This window comes from Pezoporus occidentalis, unplaced genomic scaffold (assembly GCF_034315485.1).
Source record: "Pezoporus occidentalis ecotype Australia unplaced genomic scaffold, CSIRO_AGI_Poc_V1 ctg151, whole genome shotgun sequence".
Classification (NCBI taxonomy): domain Eukaryota; kingdom Metazoa; phylum Chordata; class Aves; order Psittaciformes; family Psittacidae; genus Pezoporus; species Pezoporus occidentalis.
In genome coordinates, this window is record NW_026913328.1 from 1,256,815 (window position 1) to 1,271,998 (window position 15,184).

At 37.4% G+C, this 15,184-nt stretch overlaps 1 protein-coding gene across 11 annotated transcripts in view; it reads left to right on the plus strand.

Moving 5' to 3' along the window:
• TTLL7 (tubulin tyrosine ligase like 7) overlaps window positions 1-15,184 on the plus strand; it is a 72,482-nt gene that overhangs the window by 34,050 nt on the left and 23,248 nt on the right. For all 11 annotated transcript variants that reach the window (XR_009963315.1, XM_062611248.1, XM_062611252.1 and 8 more), the window contains 5 exons: window positions 7,271-7,365; window positions 8,035-8,182; window positions 8,265-8,338; window positions 10,444-10,579; window positions 11,355-11,441. Coding sequence is in view for 10 of the 11 variants with exons in the window: in XM_062611248.1 (XP_062467232.1) it covers window positions 7,271-7,365; window positions 8,035-8,182; window positions 8,265-8,338; window positions 10,444-10,579; window positions 11,355-11,441 (540 nt within the window). In the remaining variant the exon portion in view is untranslated. The remainder of the gene's footprint in view (window positions 1-7,270; window positions 7,366-8,034; window positions 8,183-8,264; window positions 8,339-10,443; window positions 10,580-11,354; window positions 11,442-15,184) is intronic.

The window sequence follows — 15,184 nt, forward strand, 5'->3', positions numbered from 1 at the left end:
AGAGGGAGGGATCCCATGAAGTAGTAAATGCTCCTCTGGTATCTTGGGTTGCTGTAGAATACTTCAGGACTTGAAGTCGTGTACCTGGTTATTATTTTTTTAAATGCAGAAGTCTAATTATTTCCTTTCCTGCTTTTGGTGATCCAGGAATTTGGTGATCCAGCTTATTTTGCTAGACATTGAATTAAACAGAAACTTCAAACTTTGAAACTTAGTAATTCAGTTTCTGTACTCATCCACTCTTTTTTACTGTGCTTGTTTGTGTGTTTTGCAGTACTCTTGACAGCAAACATACAGTATATATGTGTATGCACACTGTATGCATACTATATGTAGTCTAGTAAAGATCAAACATACAGTGTATATATATATACGCACACACGTGTACTCTGTGTACACATGTATATGTATATCTGTCTATAATAGTGGTGTGGGTTTTTTGCTTGTTTGTTTTTCTTAATCCTGTTCTGGCTTCTTCCCCATCTTTCCACACTTATCTCTTTTCACCATTTCCCTCTTGCCAAAACCCCCTTAGGAGAGTGAATCATTCATTCTAATAGTGGTGACAAGTACTAATGACAAGGTCCTGAGTATTCCCGGTGTTACGGGAAAATTGCCAAAATAGGATTAGGATGGTAAATCTAGTTTCATTTTTCCATACCTCATGTAGCTTTTCTTTTATAAAGATACCTTAATAAACTGTTATGAGAAATGCAACATTTATAATGACTCTGCTTTCCTGAGGTGACTTTTGTTTATTTTGCCTTGATGCAGTGTAGATCTGTTCCTTGATGCTGCTGAACTTCCGGAACCTTCTACAGAAGTGAGGGCTGTGGGAAATGCGTGATTGCCATCTTGTGGCACCACATGTTTCTGGCAAGCATTTGTACAGTCCCAGCAGTCTCCGTCCTTTCTGAGTAGCAACAATCACCTAGATCTCCCTTTGGTTCCCAGAAAATCCAGGTTTACTCTTTCTGACCAAAATTTACAAGTTAGGTTATTTTATGTAAATAAGAAAATCATACAGTTAAAATTATTGGATGGACTTAAGCCTTGTTTCAACTTCATTTTATACAGTTGTGATCACTGGAGGAAAAGGATCTTTTTATAACTGCTTCAAGTGCAGGGTACCCAAGGTCTGTTGTGATTTATGTAGGTGAGAGAAACCTTATATAGAGATCCATAAACTTATTATTTAGTGTAAATGAACTAGGAAAATCTATTAAAAACTTCATCAGTCCACTTAAAATTACTTTGGACATCTTAGGCCAATGTATCCAATTATTGCTAATTCCTATTAATAAAGTAGTTAAAACTCACATACACAAGCTCTCTGTTATCTGCTCCTTTCTCATGTATAACATTTACCTTGCCCTGTGCCTTGGAGATCCAAAGGTCTCAAGGGCAGGAGAGGTCTACTTCTGAAAAAAATGATGGGTAGGTGGTTATAGCAAGTTTTCAGTGTCTTGTGTTCGTCCTGGTGAAGAGCACACTCTTAATGGTGAAGGTTTTTTTCTTTTTGCTCTTAGCTTCACTTAGGGTTATTTTTATTCATTTGCTGCCACCATACACTTACTGTTCATTCACTGGCCAGCAATTTCAAATTGCTTCAAGTTTTACTGTAATTGGCTTGTTTTACATTTCCTCCATTCTGCTTTGTTATCCCTAGACCCAATGTTAGTTCACAAGGTTGCATTTCTTTAGTGAACACTACTTGGCTGCTGTGACTGGTGTATATCTCAGAGTCCCTGGATTTTCAAGGCCTTTGCTGTCATTATTTGCTTGTACTTTTGGGGCTCCTCATGCAATCCTGTTTTTGTCAGCTGTATTCAAGATGTGCACTCCTGCTGAAATTGCTAATGTTATATTAACGCAACCTAGTCCTGTGTATGTCCTGGTTCTTGGGTCACTGAACATTAAATAATTGTTTCTCAGCCAACAGATGCTTATACAGTGCTTTGGTAACCAGATATTATGAATACCTATTGTGACAGTATCACTGGTACATTGTTGAGATTACTACAGTACTGTTCTACAGATTAGTCAGCAACCTTGTATCTTGTCTGGAAACAAGGGATAGCCACATGAAAAATAAAGGATGGTACTTTCTTTTAAGGGATATTTTAAGGGAAAAGCAATTTTCTTAACATAAAGTTTTTGCCCAAGACTTCTAAGATTCTCACCCATGATCACATTTAACAAAACAACGCTTTGTTCTAGTCAGTATTTAGTCCCTTACATGTTGTCCTGGGTTCAGCAGTAGCAGTCATTTTTCTCCTTCTTGGTAGCTGGTGCAGTGCAGTGTTTTGACTTTCGGCCTGGGAACAGAGCTGATAACAAGGATGTTTTGGTTTGGCCAAGGACTTTGTGAGCCTCATGCTCTGCCAGGGAGGAGGGGAAGCCAGGAGGAAGCAGAGACAGGACACCTGACCCAAACTGACCAAAGAGGTATTCCATACCACAGCACGTCATGCCCAGGAGGTAACTGAGAGTTACCTGGAAGGGCTGGGAGTCTGCAGGGTTGGAGGAGGTATGGGTCAGTGCTTGGTCGGGCTGGGGGGGCGAGTTATCGGTTGGCTGGTGGTGAGGTGTTGTATTGTCTTCCCTTGTTATTTCCTTTATCATTGTTATTATTGGTAGTAGCAGTAGTGATTTGTGTTATACCTTAGTTACTAAACTGTTCTTATCTCAACCCATGGGAGTTGCATTCTTTTCGATTCTCCTCTCTGTCCCTCTGGGAGTAGGGGGAGGGAAAGAAGGGGGGGAATGAGTGAACGAGTTACCTGACTGGGTTTAAACCACGACATGTGTAGTTATATGTAGATGTCAAACAGCTGAATATATAGGGTGATGGTATTTGCATTTCTTGTATTTATACTCTAAGTAGTACATTTCAGATGTATCTCTTCGCATTTTGTTGGCACTTGAATTGTTCTTGTGATGCTATTTTTCATAAAGTTTACATAAGATTACATAAATGTAATCTTATTTGTTTGAGATCAAGGTCGGCATTTCAATCAGTAATGTGCCTGGTGGAAAATGACCAAACTTCAGCAAAATAAACTGGATTCACTCAGACCTTGTCTCTCTCAGTGCTGAGCTGACTCAGCATTCACTTACAGTGGTGTTGAGTAATTGAACCTGCATGTTGATGGATTTTTTTCAAATGTTCATTGATTTTACTAACATTTCCTTAAAACCTTTTTTTGCAGCTTTTTGAAAGTTTGAAAGGGAGCAGTTACTTTTCTTTGTAGATTTGCAACACGAGCACCTGTTTTGCTTGTATTCTTCAGTAAAAACCATATCTGTTTCACAAAGCACTTCTACAACAGTCAGTTGTTTTAGTTTGAACGGCCATGGAAAACCAGCATTCTGCTGAAGCCAACAAAAAGGTGGTTAGCACTGCACAATTTGTGAAGTTGAGAAATGAGCAATTAGGATGGGCTTCATGATTGTCTCTAATCAAAGATCTGCTCAATGATAGGCACTAACAACATTCTGCATAACAGGATTTTTTATGGCTTAAAAATTTCTTTTGCCTTTCAAATTCTGTTGTTAGAAATCTCAATCATTTTGATAAAGAATGAGATCCTTCCCAAAACATTCATGCTGTCCTACAGATTGAACAGAGGTTAAATTCCTGTTACTGAAAGGGTATCACTTTTTATTCAATTGATTTTAGGTTTAAAGTAATTCATGTGATCTCCCTTTATATTTGAAATGTCCTTTCAATAGGTATGCATGATAGGTATTGAAAAATTTCTTTTTCTACTCCATGCTAATAGGCTGCAGCATGGCAGGTGAGAATATGATCTTTGACTAGTTTGGTAAAGAAGTGAAATGCCAGGCTGAAGTTTGTCCCATGTCTTGGTGAAGATGGAAATGGTGTATCTTACACATTTATGGAGTGTAATATTTGTAAAATCAGAATCATTTGCAGATTTAACTGTTGATGGGTGCCCTCACAGGATGTACTTCAACTTAACACTTCTTAATTTAAGCATTACAGATATGTGGTCCTCTACTTACAAGTATGTAATCCTGAAATACACTGAGTTACCCAACTGCTGTGCTTACAAGCAGTCTGATTAATTGTGTGTGAAAACTGTAATTTTCAGTGAAATTTTAATTATGAAACAGAAGTTGAAGATTTCAGTTGGAGGAAGTAAAAATTTATGTGAACAATTGAGTTTTATATTTATTGGAAAGCCACAGAAAGTAAAGAAGCTAAAGTAAGGAGATAAAACTGTGATATTGTAAACATAATAGATGTAAGAAACATTATATCCAGGAGTCCGTATGGAGGAATATTGTATTTATTTATCAAGCAGTTTTTCTGTGTGTTGCTGTACGCAACAGATTAGAAAATTTGACGTTTTTAAGATAAATTATCCAAAGCAACCTATACATATACACATAGTTAATATAGAACTTAAATTCACACCTGCTTTTTATATATTAACTTTCTGATGTACCCAGTTGCTCAGATTTTATTTGTACTGGACTTGTGTCTACTGCTACCTGAAACATACTGCCCCAAGCCAAGTTTGCAATAGTTGGCCAGAACTGGATCACTGTTCTTACTGCGCCTCTGCTTACTCCTCAGGATTGAGGTCACAGTAGTATTGGGATTTCAAACATTAGTCATGAATGGAGTGTCAGAAAATTGAGGCTGCAGGTGATACAGCAATGCTCCAGCTTTAACTATGAATGTCATAGCTTTTCAGCCTCTTAAATGACTGCATTAAAGTGACAAAAACCTTAGTGTCAAGTGATTGTGTTATGTCTCATAATAGCATTTTGCTTCATAATAGCAATTCAAATGCCTTCTTATATGTTTCCTAACCCCACTTTAATTTTCTGCTTAATAGACACAGTCAGTACAGTTTCATTTGTTCAGAAGCGCCAGATGTAGGTTTTTGGCAAAATTTACCCTGTAGGAAAGAAACTGTTATTTAAATTATTTTACACTTTTCATAGTGTTAATTCTCACTGGTGCTCATGTAAGTAACACGTATTTATAAAATATTTAGTAATGCAGAATTTATGCCCAATGTTGTAGTTCAGATTGTTGTAAATCTAAGAAATACCTAAACCAAATATAGGTACAATAGCGTGCACTTTTCTATGCTCTGAGGTTTATGCATCAGTGCTTTGTGAGCATGTGTCTATGCATATCTAGGAATTCAATATTAGACCAACACAGCGTTTTACATATTCCAGGTAAGTCCCTGTATCTAACTGCAGTCTCACTGGTTTTAAGGATTCAGTGTACATAAAAAATTAGAAATTCATTTGTTGGAAGTTTAATAAAAATCTTTCTATCTGTTCATTTGTTTTTAATGCATGCAAAAACATTTCAAAGGATATTTTCAGTTGGAACATGTTAATATAAAGAAGTTTAATACATGGTACAGAATATGATTTTGTTCAACATCTATTATTTCTCCTGAATATGGAGTCTGGGCTTGATTTTCATGTCTCTTTTCAGTCTACTGAGCTTTTTGTGTACTTCAGTATTTGTTGGACTGAAGCATAAGGCTTCATACTGGATCTTCACGCATATGTTTTTAAAACTTCATAAATCCTTCCTGGATTAGACAATATAATCTCAGAATCAGAATATTTCCAGTTTATTTCAGTTATCAGCTGGATTTAATCAATGCAGTTGTTTTGTTTAAATTTCATGTTGATAATGAGATGCAGTGTGTCTGTAGTCTTGCCAGCTAGCAGTATTCTCTAATGAAATGCTGGAGAACTGGGTTTTAATCCTTGTGCTCATTTCTGTTACTGCTTACATGCTGGTTTAGCTGAAAGTGGAACATTCACATGCTTTTTGAAAATGGATGTCAATAGATATTTGTACTGTCACAGTACAGGAAAAAAAAATAGTCCTTGTGATGTGACAGATGAGCAGATCAGTCTGAGGAGATTGGTCAATTAAATATTTGGATGAATCTTCTAAAGAAGAATATGTATACACCTTTTCTCTATTTCTGCTGAATTTTCATGATTTTTTGTTCAACATCAACTCTCATTGCTCATTTTGCCAGCCTGTCTGCAAAACCAGTAAACAAGCTGATTCTCAAAGCCAAAGGTACCTTGGATTTCACCATAAGTGATGGGGCAGCTAGGACTCAGCAATAGGACATTTGGTGACTCACCAGCCAAAATAGTTCTGCCCCACAGCTGTCAAGGCTCTGAGATACTCTAATGGATCTAAAGTGTTAAAATGCAATTTTAATGAGCTGCTTTTTTTATTTTTCTTTTTAATTGTCCTCTGCTTTGAACACTTTAACTGTATCCCACTTCTCATTTGCATAGGGCGCAAGGTACTAGTTTTCTCTTCTGAAGCTCTTTAGTGTCTGTCCCTTCTGTAACCAGTACTGCTTGCTCATTCACTATCAAAGCAAGATTCTTGCTTCTCATTAGCACCCATTCCTCATGTATGCACATTTTTACCTGCCTGGAAGGTGTTGCTAGCAATGTTGATGGAGCTACTTCATTATCCCTCCTCACAGCTTTCTGAAAAATAAAGTTCTTAAGCAGGGGCTTCAAAGCTTGGCAGTGGTTGTATGGTGGTTGGTCAGGACTCTAGCTGTTGAGCGTGTGATTTAGTGTTAGAGATTCTCAGTTGCATTTCCCTTGTTCCTTTATAGTTATGGTCACATTTTAAATCTCTTTTACTTGGCTTATAAGCCTTTTGTTACTGAGACTGTTATTATTTTCCGTGTTCACACTATGTACTGATTTAGTAACTTAGATCTCTAGGTGTATCTGAGGAGTTATTTAAATGTACTTCATGTATATAATGTATATAAATATCCTTATATAGTTGTTACTTTTTGGAGAAGTATTCGAAGTTGCTTTCAGAATGGGGACTAGGAAAGTTTAACTCTTCCTGTGCTGGACTACCTAGCATGGCACATAGCCTGTTACTGTGTTTAACAGTACTTTGCATGGTAAATTTTCTGCTTGGAGCAAGCAGGAATAGATTAGACTGAGTGCCAGTACTTGAACGGTATTCTTTGTAAGAGTCTGGATAACTTGGTGTCTGAAAGGTACAGCTCCTGGCTTCCAGTGCCCGTGATACTCGATGCTCTTATTTTTTAATAAAAACAGAAATGGAAATGAGCTTCTCAACATGTATTCTCTTAATCTCTGCTGTATTTGAAAGAATGGTGTCTCCAAAGCCTGTTAAAATAGATGTGTCCCCAGTGAACCTGAATATTCCTGAGTCTTCTGTATCTTGTTGTTTTTTTTTTTCCAGATTAATCGTGCCCCAAGCTTTGGAACTGATCAAAAAATAGACTATGATGTAAAGAAAGGCGTTCTGCTAAATGCATTAAAGCTTCTCAACATACGGTAAACTTGTCCTCTTCAGTCTGGCTCGCTCTTTTGCTTTGATTTGGTATTTTTTCTTTTTGTTTGTTTGCTTGTCTGAAATTTGAACTGGGCTAGGAGAAAATTAAGACCTTTTCTCCCACGTTGGTATTTTCAAAATAGGGATGTTTCCTGTGCTGGCAGTTTTGCTGTTGAAATTAACCCAGACTTGATTTTTCTTCTTGCTCATGTGCTTGCAAAAAATAAATGGTAACAGTAATTTTCATACTTATTAAAAATTGGTTTTTCAAACAGGTCTTAAAGTGGGGATAGGAGTGCAGTCATGGGCATGTGGTCACACAAGAAATATGCTGGCAGTAGTTTCACATACAGTCAGCAGCCCTACCCCCTACCCCACAGGAAAACTTTGTAGTTGGGATATGTTGGAAAAAAACTACACCTCAGGAAAATAGATAGAATCATGTTTGTACAGTAAATCACAGTACAGAGTCATCAAAGAACACCTTAAAGTGTGAAAATATTGTAGCCATAAAAGTTAGTATTGAAAACAAATTCTTAATGATAGTTTCAATTTTAATTTTATGGCATGGAGTTAACATGGCTGACTGGAAAATACAGATGATATATGTGAGATGAAAGTGCATCTCATTGCAGCAGCATTGGGTTGACAGAATAACATCTGTGTTTCAGGACAAGTGATAAAAGGAAAAATTTAGCTCAACAGAAGGCTGAGTCTCAAAAAAGACTGTATGGTCAAGGTTCCATGAAAAAACTGTCGCCAGGTTCTTCAGACTGGGAGAAGCAGCGTCACACACTAGAAAGGAGAAAAGAAGAACTGGTAGGAAGGCAAAAGATGTGTTGTTTTTTGCTGGTGGCTTAAGTGCTCTTTGTTTTAATTGTCTTATTTTCCTGATTTGTAGAAGGAAAGACTTGCACAAGTACGTAAACAGATTTCCAAAGAGGAGCATGAAAATAGGCACATGGGGAACTACAGGTAATTATTTTTGGCTGTGTTAGTAGGAAGTATTTGAGTATTTGAGGCATTCTTTAGGAATAACATAAACAAGTATATGTGGTAGATAATTTTTGCATTTTTATGTGTAGGCATTTATAGAAAATATTTATGTGTATACCAGGTTATCTATGAGCTTGCCAAAAGATCAGAAAATATATTGGTGCTTCCACCATTTTTGATAGAATGGCATTTGAGAGATACTATATTCATATTTTTGCACTTTGATTTTGTATCTTAATAAGCTTAGACGTAAGTATCTTCAAATTCCTTGGTAAACTATGCTCAGAAGGAAGCTATTATAACTTGTTGGTTATAATAGGCATTGGCCAGAAAACAAGAATTTTGTGTTAGGTGTTCTTGTTGTTATTCTTTATATTTGCTTCAATGAGAAGTGAAAGCAAGGCCTATGATTATTTGGTGAAAGGGAGCGGAGTACACCTAGGAAGAGATGATGGGAGTATTTGCCCACTCTTTTTAACATTAAACCAGGACATGGGATGTCTGACTTCACATCTTTTATTCTGTAGCTAGAAAGCCTTTACTGCTATTCTTCATCACTGCTTTTTGGAACAAATATTCTATAACTCCCAGTAAAACTCTCATTTAAACAAATATTTTTTTCTGTGAAATTTTCATTTTTGATGAATTAAGGTTTTGCTTACAAAATGTCTTTCTTTGTAGCATTCCCAGTTTTAATTACACCCTTTCTTGATGGTTGTGTGGAGCTAAACTAGTATATCAAAAAAGAGCCCCACAGTGAAGCAGTTATTTTCATGCTGCTTTTACTGCAAGAGAGAGAAACATGATGTTTTAATACATTTTGCTTTTTCAATAACTTTAAAGTCTAACTTTCAACTGATCACATCTTAGGTTTCTTATTCAGTTCTTGACTGAAAACGAGCCAAATGTTCTCTTTATTTAGCTTTTTGGTTACTGTAAATCAATAAAAATACAAAAACGTTTTGTTTTCCTTAGGAAAAAGAGAAGGGTCATTTAAAGAGGAATATGCACATGTAAAAGGGCAGAACAGCTTTGGATTTTCTTATTACCCCAGGACTGCTGCTGGAATCAGTGGGCTACCTGTGCTTGCAGGCTGATACTTGACTAAGCCAGTTGCTGAACTGACATCCATAGATTAAATAAAAGCCTGTGGAGGCTGATGGATGTTTTCCTGGATTTTTATTCTTTCCAGAATATTGTAAAAAGTTTACAAAAGGCTACAAAATCATAAAAGTCACATAATGTCACTCAATACATAAAGGGTACCTATGCTTTGCACAGTGCAGGCAGAATTAACTTATGGATTCCTTTACAATACATTAGAAATTAGCCTTCCACCTTTGTAATTTTTGGCTGTGTTTCAGGCATTCATGACCCATGGATTGGAGTGGTTTTCTTCAAAGCCATTGTTGCTTGATGAGCATGAATAAATCACCAAGTCTTGCTTCTCATATTGTCATAATCTCCTTACCTGTGAATTTAGAGTAATAGCATAGCTGATATAATGGAAAATCAGAGTTACCCTGTACATCTGTGTACCAGAAAAATTGTTTTTCTTTAGTACCTGTTTCTTCCTGTTCATTATTTTGGAGGATTTATGATTCAAGTGCAGCACATACTCAATCTTTATTTTACATCATGCCCATTAATTCAAAGTAATTGTTCAGATTTTCACTGTTTTATGTCCTTTTACAGCCAATCCACATTATTTTGTGGCTTTGAATTTTACATGCAATATTTTGTTAATATTTCATGAATCATTCACACCTGCATGCATCATTCACACCCACTAAAATTTCAGAGCTTTGCAAAACTGAGTTTTGGTATCTCTCTGGAATGACCTCCATGGTATTTTTTTTTGACTGGCTAATTGCTGGTTTAAATATGACTGTGTTCACTGAGTTAAAATTAGATTTAGAGAGCAATGTTCAGAGTATATGTTTCATGATGTGATATTATATAATTATCACAGATGGGATGCGAATGCATTATAGAAGAGACTGAATTCACTGCATTACTTTTTTTCCTAGTGTGATAGGTAGCTCAGCTTCTATCTTAAACTCAGTTTTTCTCCCCTATTTTAGGCGAATTTACCCTCCTGATGACAAGACATTACTTGAAAAGTATGAGAGTTTATTAGCCACTGCTTTCCAGACATTTCTTGCTGGGAGAGCAGCTTCTCTTCAACGGGAAATGAATAACCCTTTAAAAAGAATGAAGGTACTACAGCACAAAAAGTATTTGCTCTAGGAGTTATTTATCTTGTGATTTTGTGACCTTGTGGATTAGTTTCATGATAATCATGTGTGATGGATAATAAATAGTATTTGATAATGTTTCCATCATTTTATTATTATTCTTTGTGCAGCTTGTGGGGCCAGATCCTTGAATCTGGATGAACTGCAGTGGACCCAGGTTGGAGACAGGCTAGATGGCTTTAAGCTACTTTACCATTTCCTCAGCCTTACCCCTGGCCAAACCAGAGGTTGGCAGAAACTGCTTTTGAGCTGGTAATTGCCTCCTTCTTCCTCCAGTAATGTCCCCAGGCCATTCATCCAGCTGTATGGACTGGATTGAGAGATAGCATAAAACCAGCTCCACTAGTTTAAGACATCCAAAACCTCTGTGCGATAGCATAGGAAAATAACTTTTTAAAATAACAAAATAGTGTGATTTAATTTGAAATCTGAGAAATAATTTCCCATCTTTGTAGTTGGCATCACCAGCAGGTTTACAGGAATCTTTGTTCAACCATTCCTTCAGACTTTTATCATTAATAGATGTAGAGACTTGATTTTAACTTTCGTGTTAATTGTAAGCAGAGATGCATGCATTATAAGAAATACTTTTATATCCTCCTGTGGAGGGATGCGTAGTCTTCTTTCAGGAATTAGTAATCAAAGTAATTTCAAATTCCTACCACCTGGTGCTTGAATTTTGACAGGATAGGATATGTCCTACTTTGAATTAATTGTGTTGAAATTCCTGTTTCTAGGAGGAGGACATTTTGGATCTTCTGGAGCAGTGTGAAATAGATGATGAAAAGCTAATGGAAAAATGCACCAGGCAGCGAGGACCTAAGGTAACTGATTTTTAGATACCAGTTTTTTCATTTCACTCTGTAGAGGGGTAGTCTGACAATTTGAAGTGGGGAATATAATTAGCTGACCCTGGTGGAAGTTTTCTTCCTCAGACTGCCATTAGCCTTTTTGTTTTTTTAAAGTATGATGAGAAACATAACTACCATTTGTCCAACTAAATATTAAAATTTTAACTGGACATGAGATCCTTCTTTTCTTGTCTAAATAATTTTGAGGAATTATGGTACATGGCAACAATTGTTGTACAAGAGATTGCTTGATTTGAGTGTATGAAATACTTTCTATATCCATAGCCTATCCCGAAAGAATGCTTTCATCTCCAAACAATTAGTGCCAAAATTAGGAATTTTGAGATCATGGGCTAACATGCGTTATGGAACCTCTAAGGATTGCTTATGATTATTACGTATTTGTAGCTGGCTTACTTGCTAAAATTCTTTCATGGTATATCTTGGAGCCAGTTTTGCATCCAAAATCTGCTTTTAAAGTGAATGTGTATTATTTTTAGCTTAATGCTTTCTGGTTGTGTGCATAGTTCATGCAAGTCTTTGCCTTAAGTACACTGCATATCTCTCTAAGCCAGTAAAGATAAATAGTTTGGGCTTGGCTAAAATGTTTCTTATACGTTTGTAAACGTTTTAGGTCAAGTCTGCTTAGAAGAGCCTACATTTATGTTCCTAAGTACTGATGGATTTGTTTATAGATGTGTGTAAATTTTTTTTGCAACATTTTATGTTTCTGATGACATGGTGTACAAATCTGGGAATTTCTGTGCAAAATGAATGTAGACAATTGTCCTGAGCTTGCAGGGGTACTTTAGGTATGTGCAAGAATCCAAAGAGCTAAGTCTTATTGCAGGCATGCATACTGGAAAGAGGATCTGCGTAACCAGTCTAGTATTAAGATAGATTTGCAGGAACCTCATTACAAATATGGGGATTTTTGTGAGCTAGTGTTTTAACAGTGGTAGATTCATTTAAAGAAGAGAGGAAAAAAGAAGTCCACCCAGCAACAAACTCAATCTACATTCTTCAGGGATTCTTTTCCTTGCTGTATGCACGCTTCATGCAGGATCTCTATTACTGCATGTTTTTCAGGGTCCTGGTACACTTCTCAATCATTTAAACCATGCCTACACTGAAGCCATGTGACTTGAGACTTCCCAGGTTGCATAATATCCAATGCACTCCCTTTGAAATACAGATGACCACTGCGGATGGTCCTTGTATTTTGACCAAAAGAGCATCACCTTTTTCCTGTAAGGGGCAAGGTGCATATGGCTAATAATATGCATTTAATTGGCCACCTTTTTGTGAAGGATCTGCTATGAGATATGTAGTATCTAAACATATATCTGTATAGAAATCTGGTGAGTGAGGTAGGCAGTAGAATTTACTTTTGCCCAGTCATCTATCAGGTAAGAGAATAATCCAACTGTAAAACTCACCTTCTTGTAGCTATAAAATCCCACAAATAAAGATCCATTAGCGTAGCAAAGAAGTAACATATGCAAGATCTAATTGACAAAACAAACCTGAGGAACAGTACATTTGATGTTATGTTACCCAATATGAAAGATTCTTTCGACAGGTCATGGAGTTCTCTCCTCCATTAAAAGTCACTGGCTGGCCTGCTGACAGAAGCTACTGGCAGATGCTCTGCCTTGGGCACACTCTCTTCCTTGGAAAAAAGATCAGTCAGGACTCAGAAAACTATACAGAACAGCTGGAATAGTCAGGGGAGAAAAGCATTTTCCTTCCCATCCCCCTCCATACATAGAAACATATATATACACACATAGGCATTTATACATACGTACATAAGTATGAGGAAATAACACGGTGGATGGATGATGGCAGAGCGGTGGATGTGGTCTACCTTGACTTCAGCAAAGCATTTGACACAGTCTTCCCCAGCATCCTCACAGCTAAATTGAGGAAGTGTGGACTGGATGATCAGGTAGTGAGGTGGACTGCGAACTGGCTGAAGGAGAGAAGCCAGAGAGTTGTAGTCTATGGGGCTGAGTCTAGTTGGAGGCCTGTAACTAGTGGAGTGCCTCAAGGGTCAGTACTGGGACCGGTATTATTTAATATATTCATCAATGATTTAGATGAGGGAATTGAGTGTACTATCAGCAAGTTTGCTGATGACACTAAGCTGGGAGGAGTGGCTGACACGCCAGAAGGGAAAGTGTAGAGTCCTGCATCTGGGCAGGAACAACCCCAGGTTCCAGTATAGGTTGGGGAATGACCTGTTAGAGAGCAGTGTAGGGGAGAGGGACCTGGGGGTCCTAGTGCAGGACAGGATGACCATGAGCCAACACTGTGCCCTTGTGGCCAAGAAGGCCAATGGCATCCTGGGGTGTATTAGAAGGGGGGTGGTTAGTAGGTCGAGAGAGGTCCTCCTTCCCCTCTACTCTGCCCTGGTGAGACCGCATCTGGAATATTGTGTCCAGTTCTGGGCCCCTCAGTTCAAGGACAGGGAGCTGCTGGAGAGAGTCCAGCGCAGGGCAACAAAGATGATTAAGGGAGTGGAGCATCTCCCTTATGAGGAAAGACTGAGGGAGCTGGGTCTTTATAGTTTGGAGAAGAGGAGACTGAGGGGTGACCTTATTAGTGTATATAAATATATAAAGGGGGAGTGTCACGAGGATGGAGCCAGGCTCTACTCAGTGGCAAACAATGATAGGACAAGGGGTAATGGGTCCAAACTGGAACACAAGAGGTTCCACTTAAACTTGAGAAAAACTTCTTCTCAGTGAGGGTGACGGAACACTGGACAGGCTGCCCAGGGAGGTTGTGGAGTCTCCTTCCCTGGAGACATTCAAAACCCGCCTGGACACATTCCTGTGTAACATTATCTAGGTGTTCCTGCTCCTTCCAATCTCTAACATACTGTGATACTGTGATAAGTGTATCTGTATATGAAGGCTACAGGCATAAGCTTTGCATGTAATAGCTATTCCATATTTGCTAGGAATTTCAACCTTATTTTTATTTGAATGTAATTAGGAGCTCAGAATAGGAAAAAAGATAAACATTTCACAGAATGAAGGCGTTTTTGATTGCTATTAAAATATTACTAAATTCTACTTAGAATGACAAATGCCTTCTGAAAATGTCTGGTTTGTTTCTAGCCTCTAGAGGGCACCTTACACTTACACACTGCAAGGTTTAGTCATGTTTATTTCATTGCACCTGTTTGTGCAGGAAAAAGAACTAAGGAAATAAAATAACATATTTTAGAGGAAATGAGCAATTACTCTTATTTTTATTATTCTGGTATAAAATGAGATGAGTTTAATCAAAGAAAAATCAGGTTAGCATCAGGGGAAAATCAAGGTGATTACAATTGCCACACAATCGAGTATCTCTTATTTTAAGAGGACAGTTTAAACCCAGATCTAGCTACTATTTATCATTATTGCTTTTTGTAATTTCTTTGACCTTTCTTTTTATTCAAAGAATAATTAACAAAGAAGTTAATTGATGTGAAGTCTTGGCCAGGATGTTCTTACTGTTTAGTGTAGAATGTGTGAGGAACATGTATATGACAAGTGAGAGTGAGATCTACTTTAAAGCCTCTGTGAGTTTTCATTGAAAATGTTTATTATACCTTGAATAAATCATCAGGAATGCTTAATCAATATATCTCTGTGATACACAGCATATCGGGATTAGGACTGATAGGGTTAGGATTTCTGAGAAAGCAGTAGGTGTTGAGG